At 35.4% G+C, this 18,900-nt stretch overlaps 1 protein-coding gene across 6 annotated transcripts in view; it reads left to right on the top strand.

The window, feature by feature from the left end:
* Window positions 1-18,900, top strand: part of LOC149792919 (intermembrane lipid transfer protein VPS13A-like) — a 345,749-nt gene that overhangs the window by 227,570 nt on the left and 99,279 nt on the right. For all 6 annotated transcript variants that reach the window (XM_089966749.1, XM_089966747.1, XM_089966746.1 and 3 more), the window contains 4 exons: window positions 854-1,011; window positions 8,665-8,770; window positions 12,185-12,316; window positions 17,473-17,559. In XM_089966749.1, the coding sequence (XP_089822875.1) occupies window positions 854-1,011; window positions 8,665-8,770; window positions 12,185-12,316; window positions 17,473-17,559 (483 nt within the window). The remainder of the gene's footprint in view (window positions 1-853; window positions 1,012-8,664; window positions 8,771-12,184; window positions 12,317-17,472; window positions 17,560-18,900) is intronic.

Raw genomic sequence — 18,900 nt, 5'->3', positions numbered from 1 at the left:
AAAAAGTTTGGTTTTTACCATTATGAAGTAATGGACCAATAATGCATTTAAAATTTTAATTTTTTGTAGATTTGAAATTTTTTTCAAAACTACAATACTTAGCTATAAGTCTATGCGATCTTATGTTATGGCCCTGTGTCTGTCTTGCATAATGTATAGTGTTAATGTTGATTCACAATAAAACAAGTGTTTTTTTTTTATAGAAAACTAGTGACATTTAATTCTTGAAACAACTGTCATTGTTGAAACTTGAGTTTTAAAAAAAATATTATGTTAGTAAAATATCGATGCCATCATTTTATTGTCAGTAATAGTGAAATTTCTGCATATTCCTGAGCAAACCTGAGTGCCACTATCATGAACTAGCTCTTTATGGGTAGGATTTGCATATCTAAAACTTTTTTAAAAATTCCACTAACTTTATTTATTTTGATACACCAGACATAATTAACCTGATAATACTTACCTTTATTGAGTTGAAACTATGCAAGAAATACTTCCACAAATTGGAGATCAAAACGCAGTTGGCACTTAATTTGTTCTCAGAAACACTTGCAGACATAGATGTGACAGTTTAATACAAGAGGCCTTGCAGCATTTATGATGATTACACTGAAACTGAATTAAAAGATAGAGCTAAAACATTAATTTGACTTTGCAAAACTTATTTATTTGGCATTTCTTTCTTAAAGTTCTTCCAACAGCAGGCATTACTGCATATAAATTGTCAGTACTTTTTTGAATATATGATAATAATGGAAATTAGTGGCAATCCAAACATTCCAAGAGCATTGGTAAAATTATTGCTTAACAAAGATAAACATAAAAATTATCTGCTTTTTGTTCTCCACAGGTGAGAAACCATTTAGCTGTGGAGGTAGAGGTGCTTTACACTGGTGAGAATGGTGTCAAGCCCTGTGGCATGGTTGCAGCTGAAGGCATTCTGAACCTGCCTCTACATGCTGTGTATAACACAGAGGGAGCTTTTTACTTCTGCCCACAGAAACCAGGGTGTGTATGCTCATCATCAAGGAAAAGTGTGTGTGTATGTATGTGTGTGTGTGTGTGTATATATGTGTGTGTGAGTGTATGTGTGTGTATATGTGTGATTTGGTATTTGTAACAGCTAAAACAATTTTTTAGTCATATTGCTATGATGTCTGCAATGTGGCAGTATATAGTGATGTTTAGCACTGGGGCATCATGCTACAGACATGTAGCATGATGTCCCACCCAGTCACATTATCCTGACACCAGGTCGACTAGTCCTAACACTAACCTCTTAATGCTGAACACCTAGTGAGGCAGCTGTTAGTACTATTATTATAAGTCTTTGGTATGACTCGGCTGGGGTTTGAACCCATGACCTCCCACATCCAAGGTGGACACTAACCAATAGGCCACCTCATCAAGGAAAAGTTATAACATAATTATTCCAGTTTCAATGATGTAAACATTTCATTCTCCTTCAAACACGTTCCCCAATCACATTACATTATGAATATTAGCCTGCTACCTCACGAATCCAGCCCTACAGAAGGTTGAAAATAGTCCTTTTCTGTCAATTTCAATTGATGAAGGGCGATAACTCTTGCCCATTACCTCCCCTTAGCACCACTAGGTGTCAGTAAATTTTAGCTACGCTGAAGTACAGGATAATATCATACAGTTTACAATCCAAGCCATTTTGTAATAGACACATTCCAGTGTTCTTTTGGATTTATTGTGTAGATTAATGATCCTGCTGAAGGTTGTATACATTCTTTTTTCCAATTTCTGTCAATCTTTTTTCCAATTTCTGTCAATTTGAGTGATTTGTTTCACTTTTTGGGACTTTGTCCTTTTAAAACTACATAACACCACACTTTCGTTGACCTATGCAAGGTCATTACGAGTTAGTGTGACTTTAACTTTTTTTGCTTGCTTCATTTGTAATGGAGTTGGATTTAGTGATTTTTTTTTACATGCTACATTGCTAATTTATGCTTTGTTTTTCCTTGTGTAGTTCCAGTAGAACTGAATGCTTGAAATGCATAAATTCAAAACATGTTCTATAAGTTTTGTGTGTGAGACTGACTTTTTTTGAATCCTTCATTAGTAACATGGATTATCTTTTTATATTATTAGTTTGATGAATTAATAATTTATGCTTTGCTTTCTCTTGTGCTGCTTCAGCAGAATGTCATTTAAATGCGGTTTATGCAATTTTTCCCATGATTCTTGTTTATACTGAATATAAGTATTCTTTATACTAAGTATGTAATAAGCAGCATCTGTAAATCTGGTCACAGGAAGTCTGGGCTGCCGTTTTAGGTAGTTAATCACATACTGATTAGCTAATCAATGCTATTAGCTAGTTAGTCACATACTGATTTGCTAATCTATGCTATTAGCTAGTTAGTCACATACTGATTTGCTAATCTATGCTATTAGCTAGTTAGTCACATACTGATTAGCTAATCTATGCTATTAGCAAGTTAGTCGTATACTTATTTGCTAATCTATGCTATTAGCTAGCTAGTCACGTACTGATTAGCTAATCAATGCTATTAGCTTATTAGTCACATACTAATTTATTAATCTATGCTTTGTTTTCTCTTCTTATGTCATTTCGGGAGAGATGTTTACTAAATGCATGAAATGCACTTTCATAACAATAGTCCATTCGGCAATGAAGGGAAGGAAAGATTGAATAAGTCAAGGAAGACAACCTACAATTCATTTTTGGTAATACTGACTTGGTAGGGAGTATTCCCCAATTTTAGACAGCATAGTGCGTGTAAGTCCAAGCATGGCCTTTGGCTGGAAATAGCTGGCTGCCCAGCTGTTACTGAACCATCGAGCCATTCAAACATGGGGACCTTTTTTGTATTGGTCCAGCCAACTATGATATACAGGGTCTTAGTTTTAGATCCTTCCATCTAACCGTACCTATGGTATCATTCCCTTTCTGTGACAGAGATTTTAGTTAGAAATCATTCTGCCAAGCAGTACCCTTGGAGCAACTGTTACCAGCTGGGGTTCGAACCCACGACCTCCCACATCTGAGGTGGACACTCTAACCAATAGGCCACCTCATCAAGTAAAAGTAATAACTTAATTATTCAAGTTTAAATGATGTAAACATTTCATTCTCCTTCAAATATGTTCCCCAGTCACATTACATTAGGAATATTAGCCTGCTACCTCATGAATCCAACCCTACATCAGGATGAAAATAGTCCTTTTCTGTCAATTTCAGTAGATGAAGGTACCTGGACAAACATATGGTAAGTTCTATTTCACCCCAAGGCATGAACAATCTCCTTTCTTTTATACATATTGAGACTTTCTAGTGAACTGGGAAAAGTCTGCCTTTGTCCATCCCAGAATTTTGTCCATCTGGACATGGAATTTTACCCACCTTCCAGTTTACCATACACTCCATCATCTCTTGAGTTCCAGACCCAAAGGCTTGCACTTTGATGCATGTTCAGTCATTTGGGAGGGGTTGTGGGAATTTGCCTCTCCATCAAAGGCTACAGCCCCATGATATTGGACACATTCTGCCATCATAGCAAACGTGATTTAGCATGATATAGACCTCTCAGATCTTGTATTCTTTTTTGGATTCAGTTGACCAAAATCCCTCACTCAGTTTCCAAAATGGAACCAATCCTGGGTTTTAACATGGCTCATTTTGAAACCATTCATACCTCTAGCCCACACTTTGCTAAAGTCACTATCATACAAGTTATGTTTCCTGATAGCTTGAGCTTCCGCATGCAGGGTATGTAAGCTTCATGCTCTTTATGTTGACCTGAACTCTCTTCTGTTAAGATCGGAGGGTTCAGTGGCTCTCTTGACACAACCGGTCTGTGTAACCCAGAATAGGTTACCATCTGTTGGTAACCCAAGAATTGTCACTTGCTCACTCTCTTCCATAGACAGGTTGAGAATAGCATTCATGCAAGATTCTGTTTGCGCTCTCAAGCACTACTTGAAGCACACACAGACATTTTGTGGCAAACACCTCTTCCTTCTTGTGTGAGCCGAAACACATATCACCTCTCAAGTCCTTGCTTTGTGGCTGAAGTGGGAATGATGCTCGGTTTACTCTGATGTCTCACCAGATCAGATTTGCCTCATGAAGATTACTGCTGAGAAGTATTGAGCCATCTCTGCGAGCCTCGCATTTGAACACAACATTATGATCTGAGATTTAATAGAAGCTGTTGGCTGTCATACAGAGTCAACCTTCTTGAGCCGTTGTCTCAGAGATTTGGTGCCACGAAAGCAAATCTTGAATCTGAGGCCCAGTGGCAGTATCACCAACTAGATCAATCAATACAGACAGTTAGCTTCACAAGAGTTGCCGATTAAATTTTGTTGGTAAGATGATTTCAGTTTTCATTTTCTTAACTTATATTAGGGTCACATGTCAAGTGACCCCAGACTGTGTCGCTGTAATTAGGAGAATGGGTTTTTGCTTACATGGGGAATTCAGCTATTCTTTCCAAGAAGAACACCAGAAGTAGAGGTCAGATGCTCAGCATCCCCTCCTCCTATGACTTATTATCCCAATATAATGTGATTGAGGAATGTATTCAAAGGAGAAAGCAAATTTTTAAGTTAATTATGTTTTTCTGAGAATACTTACCCAATCAGATTACTTAAAACCCCTCCCAAGCACCCTGCTATGTGAGCATTTTTGTTGGTATCTTACTCAGCTAAAATTAGCAGTCCTGGCGGTGCCTAGGGGAGGTAATTGGCAAGAGTTATTGCCCTTTGTCTCTAAGACATATAAAAAGATTATTTTCATCTTTTAGAAGGGCTGGATTTGTGAGGTAGCAGGCTAATAATCCAAATATAAAGTGATTGGGTAAGTATTCTAAGAGAAACTTAATTTACTTAAAAATTTGCTTTCTGCGAGATTGTAATTGTTCCATTTTAAATGCTGTAAACATGACATTCTATGATAAACTTACCAAAATTTATTTCATTGTACATCTTAATTTTTAAACTATAAAGATATGAGAGAAAAGCAAATTTAGATGTAAAATGCATGTATTTCTTTCATGTTAATAGAGTTATAATTGTACCTTTTTTGAAAAGTTGTGTGATTTTTCCTTCAGATGATGCCCTTTAAAATTTGAGACAAAGAAGTCTTTAATGAATTGCAAAAAAAAATAAAGCTTGGCATTTCAGGCAAAAAGACCACAACTTCTGTCCATTACTTTGCCTTGCAACCAGTCGGTTGAATTTGTTTTAAGCTTTTGCTACAATACACGCAGCATTGTGCTATTTCTTTTTTCCATCCAGGATTTTGGGTTTTTATTGTGTCAAGTATTCTGCTATAGGTGGTATACATTTGTCACATTAATGGACTTTGTCAATCAAAATGAAATGATTATTCTTCTTCAAATACGTTACCTGATCATAATACTTTAGGACTATAATACCTTGCAAATCAAGCCCTCTAATCTAGCCAAAAGGCTAAAAGTTGTTTGCCCATGTAGGTTGCAGTTAGAGTGGTCTCCCAGAATGCATTTTTATGTTCATGTATTGTATGTGCTGTAGTAATCCTGGCGACTGTTTGGAAGTCACCATATCTCACTACCACATTTGAGCCTTATCCAGAAATGGCTTGGGATTCTTCAATTACTACAATTACTCACTTCATCATAAGGAATTTGACAGGAGGATACAGATCAATAATGATGCCTATGTTGAATAATGGGCTGCTTACATTGATCAACACCAGTATGCTATCCCCCTCCCCAAAAAGAGTGTTTTTCCAGTCAGCCGACCATCCCTATTTTTTATTGCCAACCTTTGTCCAGTACTTTTGAGCACTTAGTAGTTTATATATACTTATCATATATATATATATATACACACTACCTATCTATCCTAATTTTAAATTCAGTGTAATAAGAAGCACTCTTATTTCTTTTGGGCCTATTGGGCCTACTTTACCTGCTGGAAATGATATGGACCTTGCCTAAAAAAAACAAACAATGGCTCAGTTTCATTCAGCCATCATATATTCTAATACAGCTTTTTTTCACACAAAGTGATGGGTGGCAGGGATCAGTGTCATCCACTCCTCCCTGGCATCATATTATGGGATTCTATATTGCAATCATAGTGTGTAGCTCCTGTGTATATTGCCATCTCTACCCAGTATGGCCACCAAAGTGCCAATCAGTTCAAAGACAGCTTCAGTTCTTGCAAGAATCATATTTCAGCCTGAGTTTCTCTCGAACAGAGTATATCTTCTGCAGGAACATGCATTGGATTCATTTCAATGGTGGCTTCAATTTTTACAAAGTACCATCTCACAGTAAGAGAATCCTTTACTCACTGAAACTGCAGGCATCGGTGTCCAAGGTTGGAGCCATTTATGGAGCCATTGCAATGATACTATTATTCAAATGGCAATGGAAATTTTTGCTCCTTGGAACAAACAATGCATATGATTTCCCATATGGAAGAACTTCACATGGCTTACATCAGTTTGTCCAACCTTCAAGTAGACAAGTACAAACTTCTATATGGATGTAAGAACAAGCAGTGGTGTGGACATCTACCTTCCATCACTTTAGGACAGTGACTTTTTCTGGATTGTCTGTTGCATATAAACATTCTTGAGCTGGAAGCCATACAGAAAACTTTCCATTCCTGGCAAGAGAATCTGCATTGAAATGGCGTTAACATTCTGACTGTTGATTCCGCAGTGGTGAATTATTTCAGAATGCAGGATGGAAACAAAGTCTCCCGACCTTTGTACTCTTCGTGGGCATTTCTAAGCTGGTATCATCAATGACAAATCCATGGACATGTTCATCATATTTTAGGTCAACTACAGATATTAGTGGACTCACTATCCCAGATAAATCGACTAATACAAACAGAAAGATTGCTTCATCCCTCAGTTTTTGCTTGCCTATGTACCTGCTAGGTTTAACCACTGGACAATCTATTTGGCAACAAGGGTAATGCAAAAGTTCCAATCTTTGTCTCACCAGTCGCTGATGCAAAGGCTTGGCCAATTGATACTCTTTCTGTAGGGTGGATTGGCTTTGAGGCATAAGTTTTCTGTTTCCAAATGTGATACAGAAAGCAGAAGAGTTGGAGTGTCACCTCTATTGTACACATAAGATTGCCCATCAGACTATTATATATAAGATTGCCTGTCAGGCTATTGTACATATAAGATTGCCCATTGGACTATTGTACATATAAGATTGCCCATCGGACTATTGTACATATGATTGCCTGTCAGACTATTGTACATGTAAGATTGCCCATCAGACTATTGTATATGTAAGATTGCCGGTCAGGCTATTGTACATATAAGATTGCCCATTGGACTATTGTACAAATAAGATTGCCTCTTGGACTACTGTACATATAAGATTGCCCATATAAGATTGCCCATCGGACTGTTGTACATATAAGATTGCCTGTCAGACTATTGTACATATAAGATTGCCTGTCAGACTATTTTACATTTAAGATTACCTATCGGACTATTGTACATATAAGACTGCCTGTTGGACTATTGTACGTATAAGATTGCCTACCAGACTATTGTACATATAAGATTGGATGTCGGACTATTGTACATATAAGATTGCCCATCGGACTATTGTACATATAAGAATGCCTGTTGGACTGTTGTACACATAAGATTGCCTACCAGACTAATGTACATATAAGATTGCCTGTCGGACTATTGTACATATAAGATTGCCCATCTGACTATTGTACAGTTGATAAAATTGACGCATAATAAAGTTAAGAGATACTTTACATTCCTGTGTTCTTACAGTGGTTGATAAACCTGCTTAATTAAATGGTCAACTGGTAAGCTCTATTGAAATCGTCAGCTGGTAAGCAATGTGAGATGGTCAGCTAAGCTGTGTAAGCTTTGAGAAATGGTCAGCTGGCAAGTTATGTACGCTATCTGAAGTGGTCAACTGGTAAGTTATGTAAATGGTAAGTTATGTGAAATGGTAAGTTATGTAAATGGTTAGCTGGTAAGTTATATAAGCTTTGAGAAATGGTCGGCTAGTATGTTATGTTAGCTAGCTGAAATTGTCAGCTGTTAAACTATGTAAGCTGTCTGAAATGGTCATTTGGTAAGTTATGTAACCTATCTGAAATGGTTGGGCCCACATGGTCCTCTTGTTACAATCTTAGAGCTTTGATTTCAATGGGCACCATGTAGCTATTGTTTTGCTGATGTGCCATTAACTGCTTAGCCCCCATCTGCATCATCTTAAATGTCACCTCATGTCTATGTGCCATTAACTGCTTAGTCCCCATCTGCATCATCTTAAATGCCACCTTATGTCTACGTGCCATTGAATGCTTATCCCCCATCTGCATCATCTTAAATGTCACCACATGTCTATGTGCCATTTACTGCTTAGCCCCCATCTGCATCATCTTAAATGTCACCACATGTCTATGTGCCATCATCTGCTTAGCCCCCATCTGCATCATCTTAAATGTCACCTCATGTCTATGTGCCATTAAATGCTTATCCCCCATCTACATCATCTTAAATGTCACCTCATGTCTATGCTTGACTTGTTATGAGTAAGTTAAAATTTTTTAGTTGTACCATTATAATTAAATAAATTAATTTTGAACTTGTAACACCCTGTATTATAGGTACAGAGCTTCCAAAGAGTCCATCAGCTGGAGAGGGGCTGAGAATACTGGACAGAAACTGATTATCTGTGAGGGAGAACCTGGTCACACACCTTTCTTCTTCAATGTAAGAAAATCAAATCTAGAAGTATAACATTTATTAAAAAAAACAGCCATTGGAATGCCTGGTATCAGTTGTATGTTACATGGTAGGTCTTGACTTAAAATCTTAAATATTTTCATATTCATAAACTTCAGAAAGTCCAACTAAAATATTTGAATGCCATGAATCACTCAAAGTCAATGGCTGGTCACAACCATATAAATACCATTTGAAGATCTTGAATATAGGTCAGCAATATAATGAGGGAGTACTGTATAAGGTGGTTTCACTACAAGGTGTTATACTGAGGTTTCCATGGACAACATTATAATGAGGAGTACTTATAAGGTAGTTTCACTATAAGGTGTTGTACTTGAGTTTTCATGGACAACAGTGTAATGAGGGAGTATTGTAAGGTGGTTTCACTATGAGGTGTTATACTCGGGTTTCTGTGGACAACAGTGTAATGAGGGAGTATTGTAAGGTGGTTTCACTATGAGGTGTTATACTCGGGTTTCTGTGGACAACAGTGTAATGAGGGAGTATTGTAAGGTGGTTTCACTATGAGGTGTTATACTCGGGTTTCTGTGGACAACAGTGTAATGAGGGAGTATTGTAAGGTGGTTTCACTATGAGGTGTTATACTCGGGTTTCTATGGACAACAGTGTAATGAGGGAGTATTGTAAGGTGGTTTCACTATGAGGTGTTATACTCGGGTTTCTGTGGACAACAGTGTAATGAGGGAGTATTGTAAGGTGGTTTCACTATGAGGTGTTATACTCGGGTTTCTGTGGACAACAGTGTAATGAGGGAGTATTGTAAGGTGGTTTCACTATGAGGTGTTATACTCAGGTTTCTGTGGACAACAGTGTAATGAGGAGTACTTATAAGGTGGTTTCACTATAAAGTGTTATACTTGAGTTTCCATGGACAACAGTATAATGAGGGAATACTGAAAGGTGGTTTCACTATAAGGTTTTATACTCTAGCTTTCAACGATAGTATTATAATGAGGGAGTACTTATAAGAATTAGGCAGAATGGTTGTTATGTGTCAAGCTAATACATACAAATAGTGGATTAATCTCATTAACATTTATTCATAGATATGACCTTTATCAGTGAGACTACATTTAGTGAAAAGGAATTTTGATATTGTTCTTTGGACCTCAGTATGAATATTGCTACAGAAGCGAACAGCTGTGATCTACATTTACTCTAGACAAATTTCATTTGTCTGCTTTCGTTAAATTTTAAAATCAAAGCTATGCCTATAATTCATAAAAGAGAGAAGTGCTCCTTGTGAAATTTTAAAATGAAACCATGCTTACGATTAAAATAAGAGAAGTGCTCCATGTTAAATTTTAAAACGAAAGCATGCCTACGATTAAAATAAGAGAAGTGCTCCATGTTAAATTTTAAAATGAGAGCTGTGCCTATGATTCAAAACAGAAATACACCTTGTTAATTTTTAAAATGAAAGCTATGCCTATGATTCAAATAAGAGAGAAATACTCCTTATGCCATTTGTTGGTGGTATGTTTAGGTCAGTCTGACATAACAAGCCATAAATCAGAAAAAAACTTTCTATTTCAGTTTTCATTCTTTCTTTTCTTTCTCTCTCATGGTGATCAGACTCCACTGAAGAATATTTAGGTCATTGTTCTAAATATGTATTCTTTGTGGTTCACTTTCTGAAACGATTGGGTGATTACAAAAACTTGAGCAGACTGGTCTAAAGCGCTCTCCATTATGGATCACTGCCATCTCACCTCTGTCTGCGCCGGTTCAAGTCTCGGATTCAGCCAATGTGGGTATGTGAGAAAGCTTGCCAGTAGCTTCTCGTGGGTAGGTGGTTCTTTCTGGGCTTTTCCGGGGTTCTTCCTCCACCATTAATACTGGCCGCCATGTATAGCCTATCGTGTGCTGAAAAATGGCATTAAACCCCACAACAACAACAACAACAACAAAAACTTGAATTAGTAGAAATTCAAGATAAAATTTCACAGTGGCACTTTGAGTTTTCAGTTTTCTGTAATTTATATAGGTTGTACAGTCAAGTTTGTGTATTGCAGATGACAAACATGAATATAATACTAGGTATATTTTGGGGTTTTATTGACATTCTTCTCTACCTTTTCTCACTTGTTACATCCTTAATTTAAGTTTCTCCTATTAAAATGATGTTTGATTTTCCTCGTTACTTTTGTCATTTTTGAAATGGTAGGATGACTAGTTTATGATCTGAGTCTCAAAGTGTGACTGCAATATCTGGTTTTACAGTTATCTGGTTTGTACAGTTATCTGGTTTGTACAGTTGTCTGGTTTTACAGTTATCTGGTTTGTACAGTTAGAGTTTGCATTGCTTATTGTATTGCTTTGCATCAGGAGGAGATAGTACCTGTCGACAATCTGATGACATCTATTTTTGACCCTTGGTTGCAGACCCCTAAATTAAAACATTTCTCTTGTGACAAGTCATGCAAAGCAAAACCATTTGCTATGATTAAGTACTTGATGTAGGATATTTTAAAAAAAAGAAGAATATTTTAGGCATTCTGAATATAATTTCAGAAATTGCAGAAAATGTGTTGTGTAATTTAAGACCTCTTTCTGCATAATACGCATGGATGAACATGATTATGGCATATGCACAGGAAATTAGAAACACTGAAAAAACTATTAAAATCACTGCATTTGTTAAGTTATTTAAATCTGTTATGTATGAACTTGTAAACATTTCTTGAAATGCTGCATTCATTCTTATGGCCATATGTCAGCATCACATCAATACCAATTATTCTCATTTTACATCGTTTTTTATTCTTAGAATAGCATTCAAGTTAGTATAGTGCATACTTGGTGTCTAAAGTTGTCATTCCATAAAAATGTACAAAAAGACCCTGATATGCAGTATAGATATTGGACCTCTAATTATTTTCCAGCCAGAGAACCAGCTGTTGGCGCGTGAATAAAAACTAGTGTACTAAGATGTACCCACTGGCTGTAAATGGATTTAATTTCTTCCATTATGAATTTATAAACTTAAGTATATGTATCATAATTGACTACAAAATATTTACTTTCATTTTAATATCCTATATTTAATTTTCTGGTGACAAAATAATATATGGACTCATGATGCAGCGCTACATTTTTAGGTGTAGACCAAGGAGTGAAAAATAATAAAAAAGAAATTTATAAACAAAATATATAAATTTACTTTGAATAGTACGTGTACAAACATAAAGGGACCATGAATATCGATGTCTCTGCGTTATGTCCTTTAATCAGGTCTTGTGTCAATTAGCATCAGTTTCACCCTCCAAGCTGTCAATGTTCTCAATAGTTTGGTTGTTAGGAAGGCATTAGTTCTGATCCAGCACAATCTGAAATTGTTTTGTTTGAATTTCCATTTTTATGGGTCCTCAATTTCAGGTGTGTCCTTTAGTTGAAGACATATATTTTGAGGCAGCAGCGAGCAAATCGGCCAAGAACATTGTGTTCCACCTTCACCCGACTGTTGTTCTTCACAATCTTCTTCCCCATGACATCAGATTGCTGATTGAGGTAAGGATTGCTAATTAAACATATACATTGACCTCTAGTTTGGACCATGTCTATGAATCAACACTTGAACATTACTGGTGGTGTGATAGTTAATCAAAACATAGATTGAGAAGAAAAGTCAAATAACCATGCATTTTGCAATAATTTCACTAATCAGTTATAAATGTTTCATTCTCTTTCTTTTGGAATATATTGTTTTTACTGGTTTAATTTTAAAAAATATCTTCATCCCAATTCAGTATTTTTATAAAATCATTGACAGACCATTTCAGACATGTACTATTGCAGATTGTTGATCACCAGGCCTCTGAAGTTTTTGTGAGATAGCCTGGTGACTATTCATTTTGCGAATTCAGGAAAACAGAAACTGTTTCAGGTATTTCAGTAAAATATAGAAAACTTTAAATCAGTTTTCACAACCAGACATGACAGTCAGTAATTGATTTCAGTTTAATTTAGAAAAGAACCGAATGTACTCTACTTTCTCAGCACTTATGTGTACTATATCCAATGGCTGTCCGACTTTTCAACTGTTTCAATGTACTTAAGAATTAATTTGGACAAGAGCTCAATTTTTAAGCAATAATTACATGTTGTAGTTGAGTAATTAACGTGATCTGTTGTGATTGTAAGCTACATATTTCTTGTCTCATATCAATCCATGTTGGAAAATCTTGTATCACACTCTTATTCTTCCTCGTATCAATTATTTAAATTTTTTTTATTGTAATCTACTAAAATTTTGAAAGCTGTAATGTGCATAATTTCATGTAATCTGCTAAAGACTTGACATAAAAACTTGTAATATGTGCATAATCTGGCATTTAATATGCTAAACAAATTATCAACATCAGATGCTGCTTTCTCCATGACTTGACTCACAAATACTCTCAGATGAATTTACATTCAAGTCTCTAGTAAATCAGTTTCAGACTTGATGTATATATTGAGAGAGAGTTGTAGTGGTTGGAATTTCCCACCAGGTCATTGGAATTAGAGTCTGTTTAATTTCATTCGATAAAAATTTTTTCCATTAGCTTTTATTTCCCATGTGACATTCATTGCTTAAGGTCACTCTTGTCAACTCTTGGTCTGAAATTAATATTAACCGTCTAATATGCGTATGTATATGTCTGATATGAGTGCTCAGTATATGACCTGCTTACCTTCCTTAGTAGAGATATATGTTTGATCGTTTGATGGTTAACTAGCTCCCAAAGTAGTAGTTTGTTGGTGTTAATTACGGTTACGGCCTTTCCTTTTGGTTTCAGATCTTGGTCAAGAGTACATGAATATTGTTTTAATCTCGTGTATCTCTTGTATGCACTGACACAGTCACACTCACCATATACAGTTGGTATAATGTATTTATCCACTCTCCATATCTTTAGTGTATGATATTATCTAGTCACTAAAAATGATTGGTGTAATATATATATCCAAGAACTATAAATGGTTGGTTGGTGTAATGTATTTATCCACTCACCATACACCTCTCCCTCAACAACTCATGTACAATGGGGTACAAAAAAACAGACCGTGCTATAAGTGAGGGCAAAAGTTACCTAGGAACCTCCCAAAATATCGCTGGACATTGAGAAAACTGCGAGAGGTGGGTGTTGAACTGGGCTGTTTAATGACTGAATCGTTGTTTTATAATTGTGTCGATAATAATAGTCAGTAAAGCACTTTTTCTAATGAAGTTGTTCATTATTCTGTATAAGATAAAAATCCGAATCACACACACACCATACACATTTTTCAAATCAGATTCATCAGATTCGTTTTCAGGATTTACCCAACCATGTTTACCTCAGACAATAAAGATCTGAATATTTATTCTATAATTTAGATTAATATTAGCTATTTATTATGTTGCTTACAAAGTAAATATCACTAGTCAGGTAGACCATTATCTTGATTTTGGACTTAGGACAGTTACAAAATTTAGATGTACAAATAATCTTGAAGAAAACCAAAAATCAGTACAAATTAAATATACATAACAATACTTATATATCACAATTGGAAAGTTCCTTATGTACCATATTGGAAGTCCTATCTTCAGGATCAAGTTCACATGCCAATATTATCACTATTATCACACTTTACTTTCTACTCTATAACTTTAGTGTTTTCCATGTTACATTTGGAATACTGTAATCACTGATTCAAAATGGCCACCATAGTATGAGACTCTTAATTAACCACCTTCTGAAACATTTGGACATACAGCTGTACAGAAGAAAATACACTAGTTCTAAGTGTTACCAGCACTTAATATAGGTTGTGCATAAAGTGTCAGAGTAACTTAGCAAGCTCAGTCTCAAGGATATAAGTACAGACTTGCATGTTTGCATGTTCAGACAAAAGAACAGTAAAACAAATATGGCCACTTCTTCACAGTCTCAGTCGATCTACTCATTTTTCAAATCAGATTCATCAGATTCGTTTTCAGGATTTACCCAAGAGGATCTCTTAAATGATACAAAGAATATAGAAACACTCAATACTGAACAGAGGATCTCTTAAATGATATAAAGAATATAGACACACTCAATACTGAAGAGAAATACACACTTGAAATACATTCAACCTACCAAGATTGTGTAACACCAATATCAAACATGGCCGACTCCTCCCCTTCAGTTACAAACATTCTTAAAATCTAACATAATATGCAGAGTATAACAATCACAGCTGACTGAAACAAAATTCCAACAATCAATAAATTCTTGGATGAGAATCTACAGCAGGGAATCTCACATAACGGACTGATTGATATAAATCCATGGATGCACAATCTGCCACAGTATCTCTCTACATAAAAACTAGTAAAATTCATGTACCAAGGCCAGACTATACGAAATGGGTAAATTACTTTATCAACACTTGTCAGCAAATGGTAGACAACACCAGTTTGAAATTAATTACCTCTCAGCCAAGGGTTTCAGCACCCATCTCTGAAGCCAACATATTTCGAAATCCAGTCAACAGTAACACAGCTTTACATGAAGTAAACCAGATTGCAATCAGTGTGGAGGAAGCTTCAGGACCACAGTTAATGATAGGTGCAACAAATTCCTTTAGTTCCATGGAACCCATAATCAGACTTGCACCTTCTTGCAGTGCTCAGTAATGACAGGTAATCTCCAGGCCCAAGTAGAAAGGTTTGAACAGGAACTCTTTGTACTAAAATCAAAGAGTCTGCACAGGGTTCAAACGGGTAAACCAGGTATAAAAGTATTGTGCAAGGAAACCCAGGCAATACAAGACACAAACATGTCAAAGAACCAAAACACAAGGGCCTGTCGGGGCACTCAGACCATACCAAAACCAGCTATTAAAAAAAACATCATTATACACACAAACAGATGCAACCTCACCAATTAAACATGATGACTCTCTCCATCTACAGGTATTAGATGTGCAGAACCAAAAATTAGTTAAAGCACATACTGTAAACACTGACAATCATGTGTCTCACTCAACGTCAAATCCATGTGCAGAAGGAACTGCTCTAAAGACATCCTCCAATTACCCAAAGCATGAAGCTGAATTAAATACAAATACTAGATACAGCATGAAGCTAAATGAAATACAAATACTAAATACAGAATGAAGCTAAATGAAATAAAAATACTAAATACAGCTTGAAGCTAAATTAAATACAGATACTAAATACAGCATGAAGCTAAATGAAATACAGATACTAAGTACAGAATGAAGCTAAATGAAATAAAAATACCAAATAAGCTTGAAGCTAAATTAAATACAAATACTAAATACAGCATGAAGCTAAATTAAATACAAATACTAAATACAGCATGAAGCTAAATTAAATACAAATACTAAATACAGCATGAAGCGAAATTAAATACAAATACTAAATACAGCAAGAAGCTAAATTAAATACAAATACTAAACACAGCATGAAGCTAAATTTAATACAAATACTAAAAACAGCAGTCACAAAACTTTCAGTCAATCTAGTCAAGAAATCAAGAAGTCCATGCAATGCATCTGAATCCCCTACTTGTCAAAATCAGCAACATAATTAACACATTAGCCCCTGGAGGTTTTTGTCATTTTCACCTGAAATTCAAATAGGAAACACATTTTAAAAGCTATTTCTGAATACATCCTAAGACATCAACTTTCAGGTGATTTTCCAATAACCTAGTGCCTGGTTGTGTTAGAAACATTGCTTTTCATTGGCTGTTTGGCTCACGCATGAGCAGAAGGGTAAAAGTTGGAGTTTTTTTTGGGGAGGGGGGCTTAACACATTAACCCCTGGTGATGAGTTTAAGTGGCAGGAGGTAGTAGCCTACTGCTGAGCTCTGTAGCATCAAGGTCATGTATGATACACTAAAGTGGGTGGTATTATAGAAAGGTAGACAAATGTAGCTCTACAATGATACCCAAAAATCTGGAGTTTCTAGTTGCACTACAAAATACAGAGGGAAAAACCTCATTTTTTGGACCTGATTTTTTTCTACCCAAAATTTGCCTGTGGTTGGAATCTGATTTTGTGTTTGGATTTTAGACTTTTTGGTCTCAGATGTAAGGCAGACCAGTATGAACTGCAAACACACAGATGAACCTTTGCAAAAAGTAGGATAAGATGGGCATTTGGAATAAAGAGTGGTCTCAATATTAAAATAATGGGTCCGTTAAGACAAAAAAAACCAACAAAAAACAGAAACAAATAACTTCATGAGAATAAAGTACTTTATTGACAGTTATTTCCAGTGTGATTTTAAAATGAGTATTCAGCCATTAAACAGACCAGTTCTTCCCCCGCCCTCACACTTTTGTTGATGTCCAGTGACGATGGTATAATTTCATACTGTTATAGAGTGCCCTCGATAACTCGTGCCCTCGCTTATAGTGTGGTCTATGTTTTTGGACCCCATTGTACACATGTTATCGAGGGAGAGGTTTATATTGTTGGTGTTGCCTATTTATAAAAATACTGTCCTATTTTTTAAAATTTGAAACATATCTTTGTAAAATTTAAGTGTTGCAGGCTCAAAATGTTTGAATTTTTAATTGAAATTGTAGAACTCAGACTGACATACTGCAGGACTAAGCAAGTCCTAGGAGTGATGCGAGTGCTGTTAGTAATGTTTTAGACAATTTATTTGCCTTTACAGGGAACTAGTGATCCTATTGAACTGAAGAAAGGGCAGAACATCCCATTGGACAATGCTTGTGTAGGAAAAACAAACTTGGATGTTACCGTAAGTTGTTTGCATTTTCAAAAGTAGGGAAAAAAGACTTTATAACACTGTTATTGTTTTCCTCAAGATATCAGTAACTTAATTTTTCATAACAGTTTTAGAAAACCAGGCTTGAATCATAGTGTCTATAAAGTGAATAGTTGTCATACATTATAATATAGAATGTTGAGCCGTGCATTCATGATCACATTCACTGTGATAGAGGTATGTCATAATTGCATTGTACAATGGAATTTATTACGATCACATTCACTATGATATTCATGTCATAATTGCATTGTACAATGGAATTTATTATGATCACATTCACTGGGATAGAGCCATGTCATAATTGCATTGTACAATGGAATTTATTACGATCACATTCACTTTTGATAGAGCCATGTCATAATTGCATTGTACAATGGAATTTATTACGATCACATTCACTATGATATTCATGTCATAATTGCATTGTACAATGGAATTTATTATGATCACATTCACTGGGATAGAGCCATGTCATAATTGCATTGTACAATGGAATTTATTACGATCACATTCACTTTTGATAGAGCCATGTCATAATTGCATTGTACAATGGAATTTATTACGATCACATTCACTATGATATTCATGTCATAATTACATTGTACAATGGAATTTATTACGATCACATTCACTTTTGATAGAGCCATGTCATAATTGCATTGTACAATGGAATTTATTACGATCACATTCACTATGATATTCATGTCATAATTGCATTGTACAATGGAATTTATTATGGTCACATTCACTGTGATAGAGCCATGTCATAATTGCATTGTACAATGGAATTTATTACGATCACATTCACTATGATATTCATGTCATAATTGCATTGTACAATGGAATTTATTATGGTCACATTCACTGTGATAGAGCCATGTCATAATTGCATTGTACAATGGAATTGATCTATACTGACAGTAGAAGATACTGATGTGCTCACTTACAAGTCATTGTTTCTGTTTTTACTAAAAATTGGATTCATTCATAGTAGAAGTCATCTTATATGAGATACATACAAGCATTTTGATAAATCTAGAGGTAATGTTGGAAACAGTATATATAATATGAAAATGCAGGCAATTCAAATATTTTTACATTTTCAATCTCATAATGGTATTCATTACACAATATTTGTATTTGCAGTCAATTGGATTTTATTACTTTGAAAATATCACTGGTAAATTAAATATTTTCCACAATAATGTGAAGTCTCCATCAATTTTGTTTACATTGGTTGTTAACTAGCAAGTGTATTGCTTCCATTTTGGTGCAAGTCTGAATAACCTGTATTTGTATTGATCTTTGTAT

This window comes from Sinohyriopsis cumingii, chromosome 8, assembly GCF_028554795.1.
Source record: "Sinohyriopsis cumingii isolate HCF-2022 chromosome 8, ASM2855479v2, whole genome shotgun sequence".
Taxonomy (NCBI): Eukaryota; Metazoa; Mollusca; class Bivalvia; order Unionida; family Unionidae; genus Sinohyriopsis; species Sinohyriopsis cumingii.
This window is presented reverse-complemented; position numbering and strand designations above follow the sequence as displayed.